The 26,376-nt window shown below is 39.3% G+C and overlaps 1 protein-coding gene across 20 annotated transcripts in view; it reads left to right on the top strand.

Annotated features, from left to right (window-relative positions):
- Positions 1–26,376, top strand: part of LOC129695752 (transducin-like enhancer protein 4) — a 126,634-nt gene that overhangs the window by 59,932 nt on the left and 40,326 nt on the right. For 5 of the 20 annotated variants that reach the window (XM_055633016.1, XM_055633017.1, XM_055633003.1 and 2 more), the window contains 3 exons: positions 3,664–3,699; positions 15,433–15,616; positions 17,705–17,721. In XM_055633016.1, the coding sequence (XP_055488991.1) occupies positions 3,664–3,699; positions 15,433–15,616; positions 17,705–17,721 (237 nt within the window). Of the gene's footprint in view, positions 1–798; positions 1,288–3,663; positions 3,700–15,417; positions 15,617–17,704; positions 17,722–26,376 lie in introns of those variants that run through there. The other 15 variants (XM_055633020.1, XM_055633024.1, XM_055633023.1 and 12 more) reach the window with 6 other exon arrangements.

The following is a 26,376-nucleotide window of genomic DNA, read 5'->3' as shown; positions in this document are numbered from 1 at the left end:
ATTTATCCACATTATACTGCATCTTCCCATTCACCCAACCTGTCCAAGTCACCCTGCAGCCTCATAGCATCCTCATCGCAGCCCACACTGCCACCCAGCTTTGTGTCATCCACTTGGAGATGTCACATTTAATTCCCTTGTCTAAATCGTTACTATATATGTTGTAATATATTATGGGCCCAGCAGATCCCTGAGGCAAACCATCAATCTCAGGCCTCCTATCTAGGTGGTGCATTACAGATTTTAATTACTTCCATTTGGGGAACATTAAAATCCATTAATTAAATGATTTGGGAGTATCAAAAAATTAGATTTTAAAATGGTGACTGTGATCTGAAAGCCCTTCTGATTTACTGATGTTCTCTTGGGAAGGGAATTCCCAGTCAGATTGGAAAAAAACAGCTTCCCTTTTAAGGGAACTAGTCACTGAAAGTAAACATGCAGGTACAGCAGGCAGTGAAGAAAGCTAATGGCATGTTGGTTTTCATAACGCGAGGAATTGAGTATACGAGCAAAGAGGTCCTTCTGCAGTTGTACTGGGCCCTGGTGAGACCACATCTGGAGTATTGTCTGCAGTTTTGGTCTAATTTGAGGAAGGACATCTTTGCTATTAAGGGAGTGCAACATAGGTTCACGAGGTTAATCTCCGGGATGACGGAACTGTCATATGAGGAAAGATTGGAAAGACTGGGCTTATATTCACTCGAATTTAGAAAGATGAGAGCAGATCTCATAAACATAAAATTATAAAAGGACTAGATGCAGGAAAAATGTTCCCAACGTTGGGGGAATCCAGAACCAGGGTCCACAGTCTACAAATAAAGGGGAGGCCATTTAAAAATGAGATGAGACCTTTTCATCCAGAGAGTTGTGAATTTGTGGAATTCTCTGCACAGTGGGGGCCAATTCAAATTTAAAAGAGAGTTAGATAGAGCTCTTGGACGGAATCGAGGGGTATGGGGAGAAGGCAGGCACGGTTTACTGATTGTGGATGATCAGCCATGATCACAATGAGTGGCGCAGCTGGCTCGAAGGACCAAATGGCCTCCTCCTGCACCTAGTTTCTATGAATTGTCACGCACTGACGTACTTGGTGTAAGAATAAAATGTTAGCCCTTGGAATCAAACCAGCTGTTGGAAAGTGTGGAATCCCAGTTTATGTAAATGGTATTAAACTGACAGTTTCACAAGTTTGAAATATTTCAAATTCATCAGTGTGCAGGAATGGTTATGACTCAACTTTCCTTTTCTACTTTTTTAGCTTCGAATTTTACAAATAGTATAAATGTAAGTATGTAAAAAGTCAAAGGCTTTCTTTCAGCATTATTACACTCAACAATAAAATTCTCCATTGTAAGTTTCTCCCAAAAGTATACTTTTGGATGCTTGACTTCCTTCTTGTACTGGGATTGATGTTTTAGACCAGATGGTTAGTAAACAGAGGTCACAAGTTTCAGACACGGTCTAGAGTAGCAAAGAACAGTTAAGAATTTCTATATATTAAATTAGAATATCATGATCTGGATTGCACTTCTGGAAAGGGAGCACATACTATATTAATTTCTAAAAGAGCTTTGGGTAAATATTATTTTTTGTTTTGTTTGCAGAGTGATAGGGAGAGAGCAGTATGTCAGGTCTAATAGGGAATCTCTTTCAAAAGTTGAACAGCCCAGAAAGACCATGAGACCTTGATTAGATTGGGTACCGGCACCTTTCTATCTGCAAAACAAAAAATAGCATATGTATAAAAAGGTGCCAGTACCTAATCTAATCACGATTGACAAGCCTAATAGGTAATTTATTTCAAAATCTGAACAAACACAATAGTCTAGTCTTTGCTATAATATCATAAGAATTGAAGAATTTAGTGCACAATCTACTTCCTTTGGTAATATATTGCTTTTACCAGTTTACCGCCGACTGAAGCTCTCTTGGGAAATCTTCAAGTCCTGCAGGAATAAGGAATACTGTATCATGGTGCATAGGCCATAGAAATACTTGCATGTTGGGAAGGAGTGAAGGAGGAATCGCTCCATGAATTACTCTGGATTAATTTTGCATAAAGTGGAATAGTCCAGAAAAACCACGAGGCCTTGCTTAGATTTTTAATATTTTAAAAGAGCATATGTTGGTTTGGTCATTGTAGTTGACATTTATCTCTTTTAGATAGTGTAAGGAAATAAAGTAATGATTCCATTTTGCAGTCATGATCTGTGCTAGAAAGAGTGCATGTATAACTACTGTCTGAGAGCAAGGCCAGCTTGCGATCCATTGAATCTTGAAAAAGTTTGCTTGTACTCAGTATCACAAGTTATGCTAGATTTCAAAAACGTGCATTGTTTTTAAAAGTGTACCATTTCATAACCTTGTAATTTAAACATTATTTTTCCATTGTGGAGGATGCAGCCTGGACTGCAGAGCTAAATTTTCTCCACAAAAGTGTTGAGAGGCCTGGCACCCAGCTCATCATCAACCCATCCCTGCGCCCACAGACCAGTATCCCACAAAATGTCAGGCCTGTTCCCTGGCCCAGAGAATCACTACTCGGTATCCCTTTATGCCCAGGTGTACTCAGCAGCATAAGGTTTTTGTGATGGGGAAAGCAGAGGAAAATACATTAAAGATTTTGATCCAGTGGTCACCTGTCTAAATGCCCATGACTCTTTCTTCTAGTCTATTTGCCCGACTCTAGTTCCTGGTGCCATTTCCTTGCTATCATGAGCATTTACTTCCTCCTCATTCTAAATGCATTACTTTTAAATTGAACTATCCTAATGCTTTCTTAACTGACCTTTCCCCTGCTGACTTCATAAACCTAATATGATACTAACTATTCTGTCTATACTCTGATCTGCACCTAATTCCATTCACCTGTAACATTTGTGCTCTATTTTCTATGTTGACTCTCAGTTCAACACAAATCTGCTTTTCAAAATCCTCTTCCTTTTGTTCCAGTTTATTATATTGAACGGTGGTGTTGGCTCAAAGGGCTGAATGACCTACTCCTGCACCTATTTTCTATGTTTCTTCCTCACACTTCCTCGTCTCTGAATTAACTTCCAGCCCAATAAGCTTCCAAAAATGTTCTAATTCTCCAATAAACGTTTCTTCCACTGTCATTAGTAGGTGAACAATCTAACAGACCCTAACCTCTGGAACTCCATGAGGGCAGTGCTTTATTCTGGCAAATAAAAAGGTGCAAGTATGCACATCAAATTAGAAATCAAGCTATATTTATCAACATTTTTTTCCATAAATATACCCCCTCTTCTGTTTTGACCAATCAACATAATTTAATAAACTAAGGACTAAAAAAATATAAAATCAAATTCATGTTCTCTATTTGAAAATCTCATTTTTAACTTCTTAGAGGTGCTGATATGTCACACGGGTGCACACCATCATAAAAAAGTACTGCATAAAAGTATCTAATGAAGACCTAATATGCAGCTTGGTGTCAATTGTTGGTCAGATGATGCCCTTTGGAAGAGGCAAAAAATACAAGCTTTCACTGAAACTAACTCAAAAGGCAACTATGTGGAGGTTTGGGGGGAAATTATGTTGATCTTAGGCAAAATATTTAAATAGCTTACAAGAATTTGCAAGACAAGTATGTAGAAAACTTAATTTTACTTTGCATTAATTTTTTAATCTTTGCCATAGCACACAGAGAAGAGAAGGTTTCAATGCTGGCTATTGGTGAGTCTGAGAAATGTTGAAATAAAGATCTAATAAGAGAGACCTAGTGTAGTAGGTCTCTCTTATTACACCTGGTATCATTATACTCGCTGCAAGGGAAAATGGCTATAAGAAGCATTGCTTTCAGTTTCATTGCTTTTCTTTTTCATCCTTGTCCATTTTTGTCCATTCATTTATCCTATGTTCTCTTTCATGCATTTTATTCTGTCAAGAAATCTGAAGATTTTACTTTCAGAATTAATGATTGAGGTACAAATTAAAGATGGGCATTTGCTAACAACTTTGCATCTTTTGTTACCACAGTTTTGTTTGAATTGCATCCTAGATGCTGTTTTTATTTTAACAGATGGAATAATGGCAGTGGCATGTGTGCAGCTTCTGGTAAATTCCTGTCATCTCACCAATGACGTTTAGATTGATTTTATGGATTAATAATAAAGATAAGGTAAATGGGAGTTGAAAGTTGTGTGTATATGCTATTGGAAAAGGCTAGTGGATTAGAACTAATTGGGTGACTCAAGAAGCTGATGCATCTGAATGGCTTCCTTATATGATGTATGATTCTCTTAATTTTCTTTTTACTTAATTTTTTTCCTTGCTTTCTTTTGTTAACCCAAAATGGATCTCCTCATTGTGCTTTGATTTCTGAATCTAATCCTTCAGTATATCTTCTGTGCACTGTGAATTCCTCACATACTCCATTGCTGTTGTGGTTAAATTTTATAACCTTTTCTTCATAACAAGCAACGTTATGTAGTAATATAAGTTGATGATGAGTACTGATCAACAAATACCAGGTTGTGAGTATAGCAATAGAATCTCTAACAGTGGTTGAAAAACCAGACATGTTTGCACTTGGAAGAAACTGAGCAATTAATTGCTTCAGATTGTTTGTGGCAGTTTTTGGAATTGAGAAAATGTAAATTTGCAAACTTCCTGTCGAACTGAGTTCATAGTTTTTGTAGAGAGGGTAAATAATGGATCTTGAATAAGAAATTGGAGTATATGCTGAGACAGGTCAAGCGAATGTGTTGAATTTGAAGGAAATTCTGTAAGCTAGGCTTTTGGGTGCTCTGAGACATTGCAGGTGAGTCCAGGGCGTGGGATTTAGCCTCTGAGGAGGGAGTTTGGAGTCCTTCAAGTTTCAAGTTGGAGCTTACAGATTCACAATGCACCATTGAAACTCTCCCAGAACCTTATTGGATTCCAAATGGCTATAAACACTATCCAATGACTTTAAACTAAGTGCAATATCTTAATATATGGAGTAGACCATTTAGAACCAAATAAATATTTATTATATTTTTAAATTGAGAAACTTTAAAGCCCTCTTCCCCAGAAAACTGTAGATTTCAATCACAGACTATTTTCAAGATCTGAGATAGAAATTGACATGTCTGTGTTGGCAGTATGGGTGGACCGTCAGGAGTAGGACAAAGAGCAGCCAAGGAGCTGAAGCAATGAAGCACAGTATACATAAATAGGTTTTCCCAGATCATGCACAGAAACGTTATGCAGTAGAAGTGAATCTCTATGATTTAATAAAAAAGGAATCATGAGCTGTTTGTCTTTGGGCAAGACACAGGATAAATTAGGACTTGGCAGCTTTATAGTTATTGAACAATTATTTTCTGCAATATTTATTCTTCAGTACAGATATTTAATTTTATGGGTATTCATTTTTCTTCGTTTTTTGTGGATTTTTTCTTAGCATGAGAATGTTACTCTCTTTGGTAGCTCAGGAATGGTGGTGATGAAGCACCCAATCTTTGATTCATGATCCTGAGAATAATATTTTCACAGTTTTGGAAATAAAATATTTTTGGAGCATGGAAATATGGAGACATACTTGTCACTTCCTGATATGCCTTTCTGTGCACATCCATCTGGAGCAGTTTTCGTCCCATCAGGTGAGGTTGCGCTGAGTTAAAGGCGCTAGAGAAGTCCACAAAGACCAGTCTAATGAATGATTTATATATGATTATTATATGCCACTTTAGCAGTTTAAAACTTTTTATTTCCAGATTCAAAATAAAAATGAATTCAAAAGTTGGCATCCCCTGAGAAAATAGGTTATAAGACAGATTATAAGACATGATACAGGATAAACATTAAAAAAAACCCCCATAGATTCCTAGATAAATATAGATTCCAGGTCTGCAGTTCCTTGTGTCTCCATAAAACAACATCTGGTTGATTGAGATGCTTGGAAGAGATCACTTTCCATTTTTGCCTATCTGTTCTCTGTGACTTCTGCAGAACATAAATGTGATTTGTGATTTTTAACTGCCCTCATGTGGCTTAGTAATCCATCTAGTCATGTTAACTTGTACTTCGATCCTCTGGGGGATACTAGAGGTGGGCAATAAATGCCAAGTATACAACATCCCAAAATACAGGCTGGCTACAGAATTGATTGCCTAGAAATTAGATCATAAAATACCACACCATATTTTTCTGTAGTAAGTGATCCAATTTCTTTAAAAACGAACACCTGAATGGAAATCATAAACTGGGTGTGGATTGCAACATTCAAGTGCATAATTCTAGGTCGCTTTGTCTGCCTTCTTGCATAACACATTGAGGACCCTGCACACCTAATGTGGTATGCAATGCATATTTAGAACTTCTTCTGTGAGTGAGTATGCACACACATACTGTACATCTGCAATTATTTATAGGTTGCATTTCATTACCAGATATTTAAATCTTTTGTTGAAATAGTTTGTGTCAACTACTTCAGTAAGTTATTATCAGGTAAATTTATACAATACTGCCCAACAGAAATTTAGTTTCTTAACAGTATAGTACATTTTTATTTTAAATGGTCTGTTTTGCTATCAATTGAAGGTATGGACTTGTATGCATAAATGCTACATTACAGCTGATTCTGACTGTTCCTTTGCCGTATTTTTGTAGCTGTGTATCTGTGAACCCGCAACTCTGCCTTTAGATCGGGTGACAGGGCCCAATATAGCAGGGCAAGAGCAGAATTGAGGAGAGGCATCAAAGCTGCAAAGGAAAAAGTGGAGGACCATCTCACATATAATAACCCACGGCAGGTGTGGCAAGGATTACAGCAAATCACCAATTACAAAGGCAACACACCCGTGACTGACGGGGCTAACGCCTCGTTGGTAGAGGAACTAAACCATTTCTTTGCTCGCTTTGAGGCAAAGGGGCCTCATGCAGTCACGCTGCTCCCACCGACGTCCAGATCCCATTCGCTCACTTTCCAGGAACACTAAGTGAGGCGCGCGCTCAAGTCGGTGAACACAAGGAAAGCCGCTGGACCTGATTGTTTACTTGGCAAAGTACTCAAAGCTTGTGCAGACCAGCTATCAGGGGTCTTTACCAAGATCTTCAATCTTTCCCTGACACACCATTATATCACCTTGTCTGGTCAGCTACCATCATCCCTGTCCCTATGAAGCCATTCATAAACAGTCTCAATGCCTATAGACCAATTGCATTAACATCAGTAGTCATGAAATGCTTTGAAAGATTAATTTCACAGCACATCAAAGCCAGCTTCCCTCCAAACCTTGACCCTCATCAGTTTGCTTATAGGGCAAACAGATCTAAGGAGGACGTAATCGCCACTGCCCTCCACACTGCACTGGGCCATCTGGAACACCCAGGGAACTATGTAAGGATCCTTTTTATTGACTATAGTTCAGCTTTCAATACAATCATCCCTGACATACTAGTCAACAAGCTGTCGGACTTAGACTTCCCCCCTCTCACCTGCGCCTGGGTAAAGGACTTCCTCAATAACCGCCCACAAACAGTCAAAACGGGGCCCCCACTGCTCCTCCACCCTCATTCTCAGCACAGGTTCTCCACAGGGCGTGTGCCGAGTCCACTCCTCTATGCTCTGTACACTTACGACTGCACTCCCATCCACTCCACAAACTCCATTATTAAATTCGCGGATGACACCACAATGATAGAATAGAATAGAATAGTTTCTTTATTGTCATTGTAACATGGGCCATGTACAACGAAATTTAAAATGTCAGCCAGTCAGTGCAGCATTCAAACATTTCTAAAGCTAACGAAACATCCACGGTAAAATAATAAAGATAAGCAAATAAATAAAAAACACAGACAAAGCACGCATACACACCCAACCCTCCATCCTTCTGTCGACTCCAGTCCCTTAATCGCCCCTGCGTTCCTCACATTTAGTGCTTTTATAGCAGTGGGGTAAAAACTGTTTTGACTATTTGTCCTTGTCCAATGTACCGTCTGCCTGACGGCAACAGTTCACATCAGTGTCCGGGGAGGAGATGTCCGATTCTGGGTTTTTTTGGTGCAGCGGGAACTGTGTAAGTCCTCCAAGGTAAGGAGAGGGCAGCCGACAATCCTCTGGGCGTTGTCAATGGCCCTCTGGAGCGCTTTCCTCTGAGCCGCTGTGCAGCTGGTGTACCGCACGCATACACAGTATGTTAGTACTCAATGGGCACTTAAAAGGACATCAGCAGCCTCTGAGTGAAGCACCCGCAAAGGAAATGGTCATCGACTACAGAAGGCACAGAGCGGACCCTGTTCCCGCTCTACATCAACGGGGTCCTCCTGTGTCGAGAGGGTTTCCACCTTCAAATTCCTGGGAAACGCACCCTCTCTACACAGTCCCCTCTGATCGCGGAGGGCCTCTCCTGGGCAGTGTCATCCGCAACACTTCTGCGGGGGTGCAGTCATGCGTGTAGATGGTGTAGAGTAAAAACTGAGGCTGAGGGCCGTGGATGTGTGATGGCCCACTCTGCGGCTTTGCACTATTTTCCTGAGGTGGAGTGTGGAAGGAAGTCCCCCAGTTTGTCCACCAGTTTTAGAGGAGTATTAAAAGCAGAGCTGTAGTACTAGTGACCTTCTACCACTCCTCCATGAGACAGTGCGCATGGAGTGCTGTGCTGGTCCTCATATTGTATGTACGCGGTGTGGTCAAAGCTTCGGGGCAGAAGTGATGTGCTGACCCCGGACCAGTTTTTCAGCACTTCAAAGTGAGAGCACTGCAGGAGGAGACGAGGCAGCGTACAGAGATGAGCCCTGAAGCTGTCAGAGTGGTGTTCAAAAACTTAATATCCCAGAAAATCGATCAGAAGGCACTGACGACCCTGCCCCGCTCCATCAACGGGGACTGTGTCGAGAGGGTTTCCACCTTCAAATTCCTGGGAACGCACATCTCGGAGGGCCTCTCTCACACTTCTGCGGTGGTAAAAAAGACCCAGCAGCGGTCCGCACTTCCTGAGAGTGCCAGTTTAGAGGAAAGCTATAATCAAAGACCGAGAGTGTGCTGGCCATCAGAAAAGGAGAGCACTATACAGTCACTATTCAACCTCCTGCCCTCTGGTAGGCGGTACAGGTGCGTCAAAAGCCGGACAAACAGACTCAAGAACAGTTTCTTTTCCCTGGGCCATTAGAACTCTTAAGTTCCTCAACTATCCACACGACATGAGAATGCTGTCATCAATTCCACTATAAAACGGACCACTCAGCTAATATTTACTCTTTTTTAAAATCCTTTAAAGTATTTACTAAATTCAAAGTGTAATATTTTTCCCGTGCAAAATAACGTATTGAATGCATTGTATGTGACTTTGTCTTGTTTGGACCTGTTTTGGTTGCACTGATCAGGAGTAACACTCCTAATTTCATCGTATTTCTAAGTACAATGACAATAAAGGCTTATTATTATTATTACCTACAAGTGCTCCTTAAAACCTGAATGTTTCTTTTTCCAGGACTGTACATATATATCAAAGGGGAAAATATTCCACTCGGGTACCAATACTTCAATTGTGCTTGTCTGTGTTTTTACATGGATTTCCTGTAAACCAGGGATGGTGTGGGCTTGAGCCTGTGATGGCATCTTTTGTGTTGCTGCTGCAAGGCCTGCAGTGCACCATTGGATTCATCATGGAATCCAATGGGGCAGTTCTCAGGCTAGAACATCTGCTCACTGCGCTGGTGCCTGCACGTACAAAAGGCCCATTGAAATCAGTCAGAAAAAAGAGCTATGGGGTAATGGGAGTGTTATTCAGTAAGCCTTGTTCCTTGAATTAATTATCTTTTCTAAATGCATTTAATTGGTGTTCAGTGTGCTGAGTTATTTTCAGTTTTAATATTTTAAAAAAAATGTTGTTTGGTGTTTTTGAGTGTTTGCGACATCATTGATTTCATTGACAGCCTGTGAGATCCAAATCATTGCGTACGCAATTTGTGGAGCTGATCACTTGCTTAAGAAATGTTGTGTCAGGGTTTATGAGGAGAACACAGGAGAAAGGGGTTGAGAGGGAAAGATAGATCAGCCATGATTGAAAGGCAGAGTAGTGGTGGTACGGTGGCGCAGCGGTAGAGCTTGCAGTGCCGGAAACCCAGGTTCGATCCCGACTAAGTGTGCTGTCTGTATGGAGTTTGTACATTCTCCCCGTGACTACATGGGTTTACTCCGAGATCTTCGGTTTCCTCCCACACGCCAAAGACGTACAGGTTTGTAGGTTTACTGGCTTGGTATAATTGTAAATTGTCCCTAGTGTGTGTAGGATAGTGTTAATGTGTGGGGATCGATGCGGACTCGGTGGGCCGAAGGGCATGTTTCGACGCTGTATCTCTAAACTAAACTAGACTAGACTTGATAAGCCGAATGGTCTATTTCTGCTCCTGTGACCTCCGAACTGATATGTTACACTGCACTAGGCTGGGTCACACTGATATGATGGGAGGTTGCCTCCTGGCAAAAGACCTTTGTGTGAGATCATCTCACACTAAGGTCTCACACAAAGGTCTTTTGCCAGGAGGCCATCTCCCATCATGTTAGTGTGACATGAGATTACTCAAGACACTGTAAGAGTCGTTTGAAGCATTTGCTGATGGGAATAAATAGGTAGTGTTTTACCCATCTATTATTTGGCTAAAACTAGGAGAATGAATGTAAAGTAGTCTTTTGGCCATCATTTATATTGCACTTATGAGCCGAAGTCTCTATAGGGGAAACTAACTGGAAAAATTCCAGTTGTTTCAGAAAGGTAATCAAATATTGAGTGTGGAGGAAGGAACTGCAGATGCTGGTTTAAACCAAAGATAGACACAACAATGCTGGAGAAACTCAGCAGGACAGGGTGGTGGAATGGAGCACTGAGTTGTCATATTCAGAGAGGCAGTTTTAACACATTTCATGATGACTATTGGACCTAAATATAATTTGCTTTAAAATGTTTCATGTAACTCTATGTACGAACCATAACGGAAAAAGGAACTTGATTTCTGCTGCTTCAAAATGCAATTATTTCTCCACTCAAAAATCCATTATTGGTTAGCTTCATAGAAAGTTAGATTGTTCTATTAGGACTTGAATGCTGAACCTCAGAAGATTCATGTAAAGCATTCTCATTAATGCAGCTCTCGCATTTGAACTTCCTGCGGTCTGATATCTGTTTTGCTGGTGCTTATTTATCTTTCCCCCCAACTTCCTGCAAATAAAATCATATTCCTTCAGCTTAGTTTTGAATACTTTACAACGTATTCATGTACTTTATTAGATAATTAATCACGGCAATTTGTTGTCATGAAATAAATAGTTGTATATTCAATTACAGTAAATAGTTACAGATCATTGAAAACTAATATTGAAAATTGATTTTTAATTGGATCTAATTAAAGTAAAATATTATTTTAAATAAATTTTGTTTTATGGGAAGGATGTAGAAGAGAAATGGAGGACATTTAAAGGGGGAAATTTTAAGAGTACAGAATCTTTATGTCCTTGTTCGGTTGAAAGGAAATAGTAAAAATTGGAAAGAGCCCTGGTTTTCAAGGGAAATTGGACACTTGGTTCGGAAAAAGAGAGAGATCTACAATAATTATAGGCAGCATGGAGTAAATGAGGTGCTTGAGGAGTATAAGGAATGTAAAAAGAATCTTAAGAAATAAATTAGAAAAGCTAAAAGAAGATATGAGGTTGCTTTGGCAAGTAAGGTGAAAGTAAATCCAAAGGGTTTCTACAGCTATATTAATAGCAAAAGGATAACGAGGGGATAAAATTGGTCCATTAGATAGACAGAGTGGATAGCTATCTGCAGCCAAAAGAGATGGGGGAGATATTGAACAATTTATTTTCTTCGGTATTCACCGAGGAGAAAGATATTGAATTATGTGAGGCAAGGGAAACGAGTAGAGTAGCTATGGATACCATGAGATTCAAAGAAAAAGAAGTGCTGACACTTTTGAAAAATATAAAAATGGATAAGTCTCCAGGTCCTGACAGGATATTCCCTAGGACATTGAGGGAAGTTAGTGTAGAAATAGCAGGGTTTATGACAGAAATATTTCAAATGTCATTAAACAGGAATAGTCCCCGAGGATTGGCGTGCTGCGCATGTTGTTCCATTGTTTAAAAAGGGTTTTAAGAGTAAACCTAGCAATTATAGACCTGTTAGTTTGACTTCAGTGGTGGGCAAATTAATGGAAAAGATACTTAGAGATAATATATATATAAGCATCTGGATAAACAGGGTCTGATTAGGAACAGTCAACATGGATTTGTGCCTGGAAGGTCATGTTTGACTAATCTTCTTGAATTGTTTGAAGAGGTTACTAGGGAAATTGATGAGGGTAATGCAGTGGATGTTGTCTATATGGACTTTAGTAAGGCCTTTGACAAGGTTCCTCATGGAAGGTTGGTTAAGAAGGTTCAATTGTTGGGTATAAATGCAGGAGTAGCAAGATGGATTCAACAGTGGCTGAATGGGAGACACCAGAGAGTAATGGTGGATGACTGTTTGTCAGGTTGGAGGCAGGTGACTAGTGGGGTGCCTCAGGGATCTGTGTTGGGTCCACTGTTGTTTGTCATGTACATCAATGATCTGGATGAAGGTGTGGTAAATTGGATTAGTAAGTATGCAGATGATACTAAGATAGGTGGTGTTGGGGATAATGAAGTAGATTTCCAAAGTCTACAGAGAGATTTAGGCCATTTGGAAGAATGGGCTGAAAGATGGCAGATGGAGTTTAATGCTGATAAGTGTGAGGTGCTACACCTTGGCAGGACAAATCAAAATAGGATGTACATGGTAAATGGTAGCAAATTGAGGAATGCAGTTGAACAGAGGGATCTAGGAATAACTGTGCATAGTTCCCTGAAGGTGGAATCTCATATAGATGGGGTGGTAAAGAAAGCTTTTGGTATGCTAGCCTTTATAAATCAGAGCATTGAGTATAGAAGTTGGGATGTAATGTTAAAATTGTACAAGGCATTGGTGAGACCAATTCTGGAGTATGGTGTACAATTTTGGTCGCCCAGTTATAGGAAGGATGTCAACAAAATAGAGAGAGTACAGAGGAGATTTACTAGAATGTTGCCTGGGTTTCAGCAACTAAGTTACAGAGAAAGGTTGAATAAGATAGGTCTTTATTCTCTGGAGCGCAGAAGGTTAAGGGGGGACTTGATAGAGGTCTTTAAAATGATGAGAGGGATAGACAGAGTTGACGTGGACAAGCTTTACCCATTGACAGTAGGGAAGATTCAAACAAGAGGACATGATTTCAGAATGAAGGGACAGAAGTTTAGGGGTAACATGAGGGGGAACTTCTTTACTCAGAGAGTGGTAGCTGTGTGGAATGAGCTTCCAGTGGAAGTGGTGGAGGCAGGTTCGATTTTATCATTTAAAAATAAATTGGGTAGGTATATGGATGAGAAAGGAATGGAGGGTTAAGGTCTGAGTGCAGGCATATGGGACGAGGGGAAAATAATTGTTTGGCACGGACTTGTAGGGCCGAGATGGCCTGTTTCCGTGCTGTAATTGTTATATGGTTTTATGGTAATTGAGAGAATTCTAATCTTTTTGATGCATTGTGTTTATTTTTGTGAATGGTATATTCCACAATGCACAGACTAAATTGCATTATGCTCCTTGCTCCTTCCACCTGTCAACAGTAGCAAACCATCTACCCAGCAATGGTTAGTACAGCACAAAGCTTCATGCAGCTCTAGCTGAGGTCAAACACTCACATTCTAACCTCTTGAGGGCTTTTCTATGTGTTCCAGTGTACTGGTAAAACAGACTTTAAACTCTTGTCAGTGGAGCTGCTGGTGCATGCATCATAGTCCCATTCAAATAAACCTGTCACAACATAAACTCGCAGACTTGCAAAGAGGACAAGGGCAGGCCTCTAGCTTTTTATTCGAGCATCACCAAACGTGCACAGAGTATACAATTACTTCAATATCATTGAGCAAGCCTAAGGAGCTGAATCTCTGCTACATCAGATTATTTTAGTAATTTGTTGAAGTACTGCTAAGGACACTCTGAGGGCTGAGGTGGTGTTTTCTCATTGTCAATTCTTTTCAGCTGATTTGCTATTTGTGGAGGGGCAGAAGGCCTATTTTTGTAAGCATCTTAATGTAGTTGCTTACAGTAAAATGCTGTTTCATTTGGAGTAGCTTACATTTCTTAGCATTTAAGTACTATTCAGTGTGCCATTGAAGTAGTTACATTGTTCCTGGTTAATGTGTTGTATTATGCTCTAATTGTTTCTGGATTTTTTATTATGTTACATTGTTAATTTTTTATCATATTTTCTTTGCACTTTTTAAGCTAAAGTATTATTCAAAACTAGTTTCCTGAATTACAAATCCAAATAGTTACACCAGCAAGCTGTGTGATTTAGCTCTAGATGCAAAATAATTCAACATTTGCATTGAAAAAAATTGAAAATGGAGTGCTGGGAAAGTGAATATCCAGGCTTCTTTTAAACAATTACAAATGTAGTTTTCATTTCTATACCAAATTAACACTCAGTTTCCTTTAGCTTCAATTGTACCTTAAAAAATAATGATGAACTATTTAAAGTGGCAGATCAATTGCGAAACTCTCTTTTATTGCTATAAACAACATGTAGCAGTCATATAAATACTTGCGTATACATTTGGGCCTTGATGTTAATGATTGGAGAGGTTATTTGCTATGTAGGTTAGTCTTTTAAAGGGGCAAGACACTAACATAGTCAAATCAACAGATTCACTGTATAATCGGGAGGCAATTAAATAAAGTTGGTATTTGGGTCTCCTAGAACACAATTTAGTGTACTGCTGGCTCAGGAAGTGACTTTTATAGTGCATCTGGTGGGCTTGAGATACACAATTTCTTGAGATACATAAGTGCTCTGCCCCTTGTTTTCTTTGATTTGACCAACTAATTGCTGATTTCCTTACTATCACAATCTCTATCCCGTTTCCTCTTCTTTGATTGCCCTACCTTTCACCTCCCCATTACACCCTATCTCACTGCGATGGTAACCATGAACCAATTTCTTGCTTATAATCAAATGAATCCTGCTTTTTTCCTTTACACCTCTTACTCCCACCAATCCCAGATCTCTGCATTCTACCACAGTGGTTGCAGAGAATAGTGACCTCGTCATAGCACTAAGCTTCTGGTGCAAACCATCCTGTTAACTGGAATAAATGCTGAGAGGAAAATGGCTAAAAAAGAACAATTGTTATTTTCTTAAATTTAGTAAGTTCCTAATTTCTCTGCCGTCACCTTCTTCATCTTTTCCTGAATATCAGAGCCTAGATTTTTAATAAATTATTAAACTGGGGGGGGAAACGTGAAAGATAATTGTGCTTTTTATTTTTGCAATACTGTATTTCTCAATGTGTTCTCGTGATTTTATGTACATTTTCTAATTTTTTTTCACACATTATGTTCATACAAGTTAATTTTTCCACAGCAGCAGCAGCAACTACAAGCCCAACACTTATCCCACGGCCATGCACTTCCAGTACCCCTCACTCCGCACCCATCAGGACTCCAGCTTCCAGGAATCCCATCTGTTGGAAGCAGTGCAGGACTATTGGCATTATCGAGTGCTATGAAAAATGAGAAAAAGCACCATGAAACAGACCATCAAAGAGGTAAACAATGTTTGAAATCTGAGATGTAGACAGTAATTATAAAATGGGAACCTGGTGTTAATCAAAAATCAAATTGGTGGAGGAATTCAGTGGGTCAGGCAGCATCAGTGGAGAGAATGGACAATTGACGTTTTGGGTCACGACCCTTCTTCAACCTGGTGTTAGTAACTGTTTTTAATAACGGTAATAGGAATATGCTATAAATTTTCACGTCCCTTTCATTATTCAATTGAATTAATGCTAATCTGTATCTTCACTGATAAATTGCGTTAGTTTTGTATCTGATAATACTCATAATTGAAAAACCATCAATATCAGTTTTGAAATTCCTAATTGCAATAGTGATTCTTTACCTTCCTACTTTCCCATTTCTCCTGTGTAATTTGTGATATTAAAACTAGTACGTTGAAGTTATTCTTAAATTTTGCATCATGTTGAAAATAAACATTTGATGAAGTAGGAAATTTATGTTATTTTTTGTGTGGGAGAGGCTGGATAATATATTTCCACCAATGAAGTTTAAACAGCAACTCCCAAACTATTCCAACTTGAGAGCCATTCAACGTAATACTTTATTTCCAACCTTACCTTGCTAAGTCTGAATTCTTAAAAGCACAAGAAGACAAATAGATATCAATTCACCCACTTTGAATTATTAAACAATAAAACATTTCAAATCATTTAGCTTAGACAATCTGTATCCTGGATAAAACGAGAAGCAGTTAAAAATGAAGTCAGACATCATTGTCTTTCCTAAAACATATTTGGAAATGAGAGAAAATAGATAACTGAACAATTCCTTTACTTTGTTACCTTCTTTTACAAATGTAGGAAACAAACTGCAATCTTATAACCAGCAACTTTATATTTCCTATCCAACCATTGACCAAATTAGATTATTTTTTTGCTTCTGATTTGAAGTGAATAACTATAAATATAGCAGTAATGTAAAGAACCACATTACTGTTAAAGCATCAACTTTCTGATTGAAAGTGGATTTTTTAGGACTTTGATGGTGAGGGTTGTCAGTGGTGAAGCTAATTGGGTCCTTAAAGTGACACTTGAATCTAGTCTGCCATTAGTGAACTGACCCTCCTTCACTTACCCCTGCTCTTTGTTCTGTGATTATATGCTCCTTGAAAGATGAGTATGTTCATTCTTACTGACACCTCGCAATCAATATAAAGAGCAATGATTTTCCATCAAGGAAAAATATTATTTTGCAGACTGCTTGATCAACTACAACATAAAGTTATGAATCGATTCAAGTGCTTTCTTCATTAATCCGCAGGTTGGGAAAATTATCTGTTTGTAAATTATCACAAAAAGTAAGAAAGAAAATTATAAAATAGTTATAAAATATCAAGTGAAAGGTATAATATTTTGCAGACCAAATTATTCTGTTGATTCATTGAATTGATTAGTCAATCTGTCTGCATAGTCCAATACTAAATTCAGATGACTTCATTAAGAGGATTAGTGAAAAGGAAATGATCATACTTATCACTACATGGGACATTCTACTCTTTATCAGTGAAATCATTTCCTACTTCATACTTGGAAGTGGGATCCCGATGGATCAATTAACAAAGTAGTTAATTTGTTCTTCAACTTTGAACATTACAAATGTAATGTGTCATCCAGTTCGAAGTTTTACCCTTACTTAAGTTTCGAGAGATTTTGTTAAATCAAAGAATTACACTGATGGAGATTATACAATTGTGCAAAAATACAACTACCCTTGACTCGACAACTGTATCTCCCTATCTACCCCATCAGAATAATATATATTTTTCTCCAACTAAAAGTAATATCTTGGGGTTAGACCTGGGAGACAGGGTAGGACAGAATGCAGATGTCACCCGATGTAAATTCAGAATATAAATCCTCTGCTGTAGATGTGTTAATATAGGATGTGAAAATGTACTTTACTAGGAAACGACACATCTGGTGATTGGATAACCTGACAATCATGATAACAGGTGCTTGTTTTTCCCTCCTACCCCTTTCCCCATTTCCCATTTTTCCTTGCTCTATTGATTGCAACCTCGTTCATTTATTTAATGATGTGGCTTCCCACGAGAACAGACAGAGACTCAGTAAAGGTAGGTTTCAACAAACTTTTTTACAAGGGAATACAAATTGGATCTTTTGTCAATTTTCTTGTTTTTTGTCATTTTGATTTTCATTTATAGTCCCATGTATCTTCTGATATTGCTGTGGTGCAGAAATGCTTTTGTTGTCACATTGCCACCGATAACTTTAGATCTGTGTCTAAACATGGTTTTGTTTTAGAGCTGAGGATCCAATGGGAAATTGATGGGAAACACATTATCTCGGAATACTTGACTTTTCATTTTTAGCCTACCAGCATACTGCTAGCTCATGTTAGCGGGTTAATGAAAAATAAATACATATTTTTGATGACTGACCTTGGAAATCAGGAAAACCTGTCAGTCTGGAAGTCGAATGCTTGTGTTTTGATCTATTGGTGGGGTCAATACTCAATAACTGCTGTATACCTGATAAAACATTTTTTTGGTGTGTGTGTGTGTGAACCTGCAAAAAACTTTTTATAAAATCATTGTTTTTTGAACTAATTTACATTTTGTAAAGGGTCGTAGAGACACAGCACAGTTTGTCCCTTCAGCACTGACAATCAATCACCTATCAACACTTATTCTACATTAATCCAATTTCTCCTATTCTCCCACATTCTCATCAACTCTCTTTGGATTATACCACTCAATTACACACTGGGGGCAATTTAACAGTCTGCAATTAAACTACTAATGAACAAGTCTTTGAGATTTGGGAGGAAACTGGAACACCTGAAGGAAACCCACATGATCACTTAATGTTCATACTCCACCCAGACAGCACCCAAGGTCAGGTTTCAGTCGCTATTCTATTACCTCCAGCACTGTGCCACCCTTGTTTGGGTATTTGACCCCAGAAGTAGTTGAACATGAGATTTGACATTTGAATGTGCCAGTGTCACAAAAGAAATAAGATGCTCACAATTACAGATCACCTTTTATACTTTCTTCAGAAAATCACAGTGCATTGAATCATTTTGTTTTGTGATGAAGGAACTATTATTATATAAGTAAATGTAATAGTTAGCTCGTACAAAGTAATGTTTCATGAACTGCAGCTGAGTGAAATAACTAGTTAGCCTACTTTATTGGATCTGATGGGTGAAGGGAAAATATTGTAATGCATTGGAAAACTCCATGCCCAGCTGCAAGATATGGTCATGTTTTACATTCACTTTGACAGGTGGACAGGCCAACGTTTAATAATGCAGCCAAAATATGTTGTGTTTGTTCTGCTAGTGGCAATTTTGTCATCACTTCTGAATCACACAGTGTGGTAACTGCAGAAATATATATCCGTCCTTGCTTGAAATTACTGGTTACTTTGGTGCTAAAAATGTGACTAAGTCTTTGGTAGAAAGTGGGCAATTCCTTGTGAGACAACTAACATTGAGGTGATATTGGCTGCTCCAGATGGAATAAAGCTATTCCAATTGATGCGTTGTCGATTTACACATTAAAGTTTTGAATTTCAAGACTTTTGGCATTGTGTGACCTGGATCTGCCTAGGTTACGAATGCACTTGCATAATGTCGGCGTGCTATCTGTGGATTGCTTCCCATGTACAAAGTGGAAAAATATCTGACGGGTCATGCCATGCATCAAGAATTTACAGAGGTTGGGAATTTTCTTGCTTCCACTGATATAATTTCTCACTGCAGTTAAAAAATAAGGTCGGCTGGGAGATTGGGCTACACCTTAGCTTATGAGATGTATGTTCAGTAGTTTGATAACAATGGGGAAGAATCTGTTTTTGAATCTGGTAGTTTGCATCTTCTGCTGACAGGAGAGGGGAGAAGAGGGAATGACCTCGATCAAATGGTCCTTGATTACATTAGCTGGCTTTCCGATGCATCAAGTGTAGATCGTGCCCAAGTGGCGGGAGGCTGGTTTGTGTTGTGGACTGGCCTACATCCACAAGTCTATGCAATTTCTTGCTGTCTGTTTAGAGCCCAGACCATTGCCAAACCAAGTTGTGATGCATCCCGATAATCTGCTTTCAACGGTGCTTTATAGAAATTGGTAAGTCTTTGATGATATGCCAAAGTTCCTTAAAGTGCTATGAGAGGCTGGTTATGGAACACATTACATCCTTGACTCACTGCAGTTGATCTACCGCCACAACAGGTCCACGGCTGATGCCATCTTATTGGCCCTACACTCATCCCTGGAACACCTGGATAAAAGAGACACCTACGTCAGACTTCTATTCATAGACCACAGCTCAGCTTTCAAAACCATTATCCCATCCAATCTCATGGAACTTTGAGTCAGCTCTCACCTCTGCAACTGGATCCTCGACTTTTTGACCCAACAGACCCTAATTAGTGAGGATAGTTGACTTAAAAAGTCCTCTACAATAATCCTCAACACTGGTGCCCATGCAAGTGCATTCTCAGCCCCCTTCTTTACTCCTGAAATGACACCACTGTAGTGGGCCAGATATCAAATAATGATGAGACAGAATACAAGAAGTAGATTGAGTACCGCGTCATCTGATGCCAAGCCAACGACCTTTCCCTCAATGTCAGTGAGACAAAGGAGATTGTTATTTAATTTAGGAAGCGAAGCGGTTCACATACCCCGGTATACAGTGTCAGTGCTGAAGTAGAGATGGATGTAGGCTTCATGTTCCTACGAGTAAATATCACCAGCAACTTGTCCTGGACCAGCCATATTGCAGCAATGGGCAAGAAAGCACACCAATGCTTCTACTTTCTTAGAAGTATTAGGAAGTGCGGCCTGTCCCACCAATTCTCACCAACTTCTACAGATATTCCGTAGAAAGCATATTATCTGAATGCATTATGCATGGTTTGGGAACAGCTCCATCCAAGATGGCAAGAAATTGCAGAAAATTGTGAACGCAGCCCAGATCAGCACACAAACCAACCTCCTTTCCATTGACTCCATCTACACTTCATGATGTTTCTGCAAAGCCACCAGCATAATCAAAGACCAGTCTCACTCTGGTCTCTCCGAAGGGCCTATTACCACACTGTATCTCTAATCTAAACTAATACCCCAACTATAGCTCTTTAGTGATTTTAATTTAAAAGCAATGAAGCACTTGGTCTGTTCTTGGTTTGGATTAATTTTGTACTTTTCTACAAGACTTTGTGTGAATGACAGTCCAATGAGCAAGGTGTGCTGCACTGTTCTGCACAATTACATTTTCCGAGCTTTCTATACATGAACATAGAGAAGTCCTATTTTGGGCTGATAAGTGTAATTAGCATTTGTTGTATGACTCCATACCAATCTACTGATTTAATGATGAAGCCATTTTGGGTAGCTCCTTATCTAGTCTGACCAATAGACAATGTTACAATGGACCATCAGAAATTAGCATATTGGACAAGCAGCCTTGTCATCAAGACTATCTCTCCTTGAGCTGGATGATGGGCAATATCAGGCATCTGTGAACATTGCAAGCGCCATCTCACGGCCGGACATTGATAATGGCACGGTATGGGAGGACCCTCTAACTAACCTGAGGCAGGTCTTCACCAGCTATGATTGAGGTACATTTAACTAGTGGCATGCAACCACTCAAGCACTGATATTAGTTATGTGTTGCAGGCTCAGTAACATCAACGTTCTATGTCCAGTGCCTTTGTTTAAATGCGCCTTGATTTTGCATGAGGACCTTGCTACAAATGCCGAAGCATGTTGTTTTTAAGGAAATAAGTCAATTGGTTAAATAATATTTGAGTATACTCTGGTTAACAAATGGGTTGCAGTGGGTGGGAAACAAACTAGGATAATTTTTGCTGTGATAGGGAACAAAATTGTGTTGTGGCCAAAAAGAAAATATTTTTAGTATCAAAGGTTTAGAGACATGTCAAAATGATTTATATTTGGATGAAAAGCTTGCTGCCAGCATTTCAAGATACACTAGCTTGCTAATTTCCTAAATGTTTTCAGCAATCCACAAAGTAACATTTAGTCGCCTATTTTATCAATTGATCATCTCTTAACCTATTCTGTGAAGGAGAGATATTTTATGATTTTTGCATCATGTGACTAATGCTGATGTCTAACTACCAGAATGTGACAATTCCCAACAGCTGTACGCTGTGTCCTTGTATAATATAATTTATTCATGCAGAATAATGCTCTTTAACAGGTAATGAGCATGACATAAATTGCCTTTTGCATTTTTCCCCCTTTTCTCCTCTACTAACGTGCAAACAGGCATTACTAGTGTTCTAAATAATAAGCAATTTTTGGCTGGCTGTCAAAGAAAATTCCAGTGCAAATCTAAATTAATGATGCCTGAAATTTTTATGGCTCGCTTGAAAGTCATTAATGTGTAAAGGAGATGTTGGTAACAATTAGTGTAGGATATATTATGAACATGTATATTTTTGTGAACTACAGACCATTTGATTAATTTTATTTAAAACAAAGACTTCTTTTCTAACCCATTCCGGGACAATATTTTCTTATGCAGGATAGAAGAATTATAGAGGAAATGTCATTCAGTTATTAAGCTCTATTTTACTTGTGGCTTTTGGGCAGGATTACAGTGAGCCATTTTTGATTTTACATTCCATGTAATTGCATTCGTTCTTTTCACAGGACAGAATAATGAGAGACCATGGCTATTTTTTTTGTTTGCTTTTGTGATGATTTATGTATTGTACCTACACAAAACATCTTGCCATAGAGTACAGAGAAGGTTCACCAGACTGATTCCTGGGATGTCAGGACTTTCATATGAAGAAAGACTGGATAGACTCGGCTTGTACTCGCTAGAATTTAGAAGATTGAGGGGGGATCTTATAGAACCTTACAAAATTCATAAGGGTTTGGACAGGCTAGATGCAGAAAGATTGTTCCCGATGTTGGGGAAGTCCAGAACAAGGGGTCACAGTTTAAGGATAAAGGGGAAATCTTTTAGGACCGAGATGAGGAAAACATTTTTTACACAGAGAGTGGTGAATCTCTGGAATTCTCTGACACATAAGGTAGTTGAGGCCAGTTCATTGGCTATATTTAAGTGGGAGTTGGATGTGGCCCTTGTGGCTAAAGGGATCAGGGGGTATGGAGAGAAGGCAGATTCAGGATACTGAGTTGGATGATCAGCCATGATCATATTGAATGTCGGTGCAGGCTCGAAGGGCCGAATGGCCTACTCCTGCACCTATTTTCGATGTTTCTAACTAGAAGACTGGAGCACATGTTGGTATTCCTCTATCACCGAAGTTCCTTTTTTTCACTATTTATACTACTGACCTCAAAATGTTGATATTCAATTCCTAAAACACTGCATTTACCTGCACAACCCAGTTTTGAATTTGAAAATGCTTCATTAACATGATCTTAGACAGTTCCTTATCATTGATGATGACCTTGTGTTGGAGTTTTGTGGGATTCTGAGACAATTTGTCAGGAACTAATAAGGCCAAATGTGGACCTGTAGACTCTACTATAGATGGGGTAGGAGAAGCTTGGCTATCTGAGTGGGTGGCAGTTTGGGCGTAGAATTACTACTCCTACTGTTTACATTGAGAATCCCTGTGCTGCTGATGAATGGACTTGAGACTGCCAGTGCCAACCCGAGTGGTCTTTCTCTAACTTGAGCAGCCATGAACGAGTGATTCTCCTGGCTAGGTGGGACGTTGCACATTTTCAACAGGAGTTTGTGAAAATACCTGAATCTTTCCTTGGTCCATTTGGTGTCCTCCTCTTTCGACAGAACATGTCGAGTGTCTGCATTGGGGGTTTGGGGTTGGGCATAGAAATAACATGATAGGGTGTATTAAGGCCCCCAATATGGGGATATTGTCCTGGGAGAAGATGCTGACATTGCTTATCCCGCCAGTGAATGTGGAGATCTTTCCAAGACCGCATATGTGGTATCTCTCAAATCATTTGTGGTGTCTTAGAAGGATACAGGATAACAAGAGTCACTGCTAGACTACAAAATCTGAGCCAGGTTTGAAATCTTGACATTCAAAAACTTCCTCTTATAGCCAAAGAGTCTGCTTTGGCATTGAAGATGATGGTGAATTTCATCGTCAATGTTTGACTTCATTGAATGGTGGCTTCTCAGGAATGGGGAGTGGTCCATGTCTTAGAATAAAGGGGAGGTCATTTAAGACTGAGGTGAGGAAAAACTTTTTCACCCAGAGAGTTGTGAATTTATGGAGTTCCCTGCCATAGAGGGCAGTGGAGGCCAATTCACTCGATGGGTTTAAGAGCAAGTTAGTTAGAGCTCTAGGGGCTAGTGGAGTCAAGGGATATGGGGAGAAGGCAGGCACAGGTTATTGATAGGGGACGATCAGCCATGATCACAATGAATGGCGGTGCTGACTCTTGCACCTATTTTCTATGTTTCTATGTTTTCCAGTCTTGTTTTTTTTATCGTTCATTCACGAAAGATGAGCTTAGCAGGTTGAGCTAACATTTAATTATGCATCCTCAATTGGCCTTGAGATGGTGATGATGAGCTGTCCTCCTGAGGATAATTGCCATCGCCCACCGGGGGCTTTGCCTTTGACTCTGACATCGAGAGGGGAATGGGAAGTGCAGGGGAGAGATAAGTCTTTGCCTTCCATCACCGCGAGGAGGAGATGCGCTGTGATGGATGTTTGTGTAAATTGTGTTGTGTCTTGGTTCTTTCTTGTGTGTATGACTGCAGAAACAACATTTCGTTTGAACCTCAATGGGGTTCAAATGACAAATAAATTGTATTGTATTGTATTGAGCCACTGCAGTCCTTTGGGTGTGGTTTACCCACAATGCGGTTTGGGATGGAGTTCCAGGATTTTGACCCTGTGATGGTGAAGGAATAGTAATAGTTACAAGTAAGGATGGTATGTGGCTTGGATGTCAACCTCTAGACAGTGATTTTCCCATGCTTTTGCTGCCCTTGTCCTTCTAGCTGGTAGAGGTGGTTGGTTTGAAAAGTGCTGCTTAAGGTGAACTGCTGCAATGCATCTTGTTGATGGTATATTTGCTGGTACTGTACATCAGTGTTGGAACATGTGAATGGTTATAGATGGGGTGCCGATCAAGCAGACGGCTTGGATAGATTCAGATTCATATTAGTTTATTGTTATATACACAAGGGTTCCTTGTTCACAAGGATCTCAAGGGTATGTGTAATGATAGGAACAACAATAATAAATACAACCATTAATCCAAAACAACAGAATGATGCAGAGGTTGAAGTGCAATTTGAAGTAGTGTAAAATTAAATTCCTAAACAGGAATACTGGAATAACCATATAAAAAAGTGGAGGATGTAACCACACTTCCAGGAAGCTGGTGTGAAAGGGTGATTGATTCAGGTGTCTGATTGCTATTGAGAAGTTGTTCTTAAGTCTGGATATACAGACTTTCAAACTCCTGTATCTTCTCCCAAAAGAGAGAAAGGGGAACGGCGATATTGGCAGGTAACCTTGATGATATTTCCAGCTGCCTTGATGCAGTGCACTATGAAGATAAACTATATGCCGTTGAGTTTCTTCAGTGTTGTTGAAGCTGCGCTCATCCAGCAAGTGGAGAATATTTTACCACACTCCTGACATGAACCTCGTGGATAGTGAGCAGGCTTTGGGGAGTTAGGAGTTGAGTTACTTGCCACAAAATTGCTGGATTCATAGTCTTTGACGTTCTTGTAGCCACATTATGTATGTGGCTACTCTTGTTCAGTTTCTGTTCACTGGTAACCCCCAGGGTATTTGTGGTGGAGGATTCATGATGGTAATGCCATTGAATATTAGAAGGTATTAGCTATATTGTGGTGCGTTTTTATGAGTGAAGTGGGTTGGAGGGTTATGAAGTGGTGTTGAATAATGAACATGTTTAGAGAGGACTGGAGGATCTAATATTTTAAAGATACTAATGCAAGATCTGTTCTCAATCACGTCAGTGACTCTGAACATGCCATCATTTACCAGACATACCATGGAAACACATTTCTGGAGGCAGCAAAAAATTGAGGTGGTTATGGACGGCTATCATTATATCCAAAATAAATAGCAATAGTTATGCTTACTACATAAAATCAGCACCTATATATTTATGGTAACTGATCTTACTGTACTTTGCCAGGTTGGCAAAAGCATAACAGTAATTGTTTAAAACAACGTACTGTAGAGTTTTATTTGACTCCAATCCATAGTTTTCCTGATCCGGAATGGGATTTTATTCATGCAAAGGATAGAGTTGAGCAATACAACAATAGACAAGTTTTGGTTGTAATGATGTCAATAACACAGTCAAAACCTTTGTAGCTATCTTAAATGGCGCTATTCTCACGACATTTTGAATGAAGTGGTGTCGGGAGTTATACTTGCAGTGGTTACTATTTACCATCGCCTTGGAGAAATCAAGTGGTGGCTGAAATACCCAAAACATTAACACTATATGACACTGTTAAATTAAAGTGTAGCATTTTAGTGTTGATAGTACTTGAAAAGATATGTCGGATGCTTGAAATTCATTATTAACATCATTTTCAGCAACCACAACAAATGAAACTGTCTTTATTTTTTTGCAATAGTTTGCTTTTCCCTGGATCAAATACAGTCTCTTCTACTGCAAAAACCTTTTAAAACTATAATCTGAAGTTTTGTGAATGTTCACTACTTGATTGATGATAAATGATAGACACCTGGCATTTAACATCATGGGGCAATCGTAACA

The sequence above is a fragment of the Leucoraja erinacea genome, chromosome 3 (genome assembly GCF_028641065.1).
Source record: "Leucoraja erinacea ecotype New England chromosome 3, Leri_hhj_1, whole genome shotgun sequence".
NCBI lineage: Eukaryota > Metazoa > Chordata > Chondrichthyes > Rajiformes > Rajidae > Leucoraja > Leucoraja erinaceus.
Note: the sequence above shows the minus strand (reverse complement) of the source record. Positions and strands in the feature narration are given on the sequence as shown.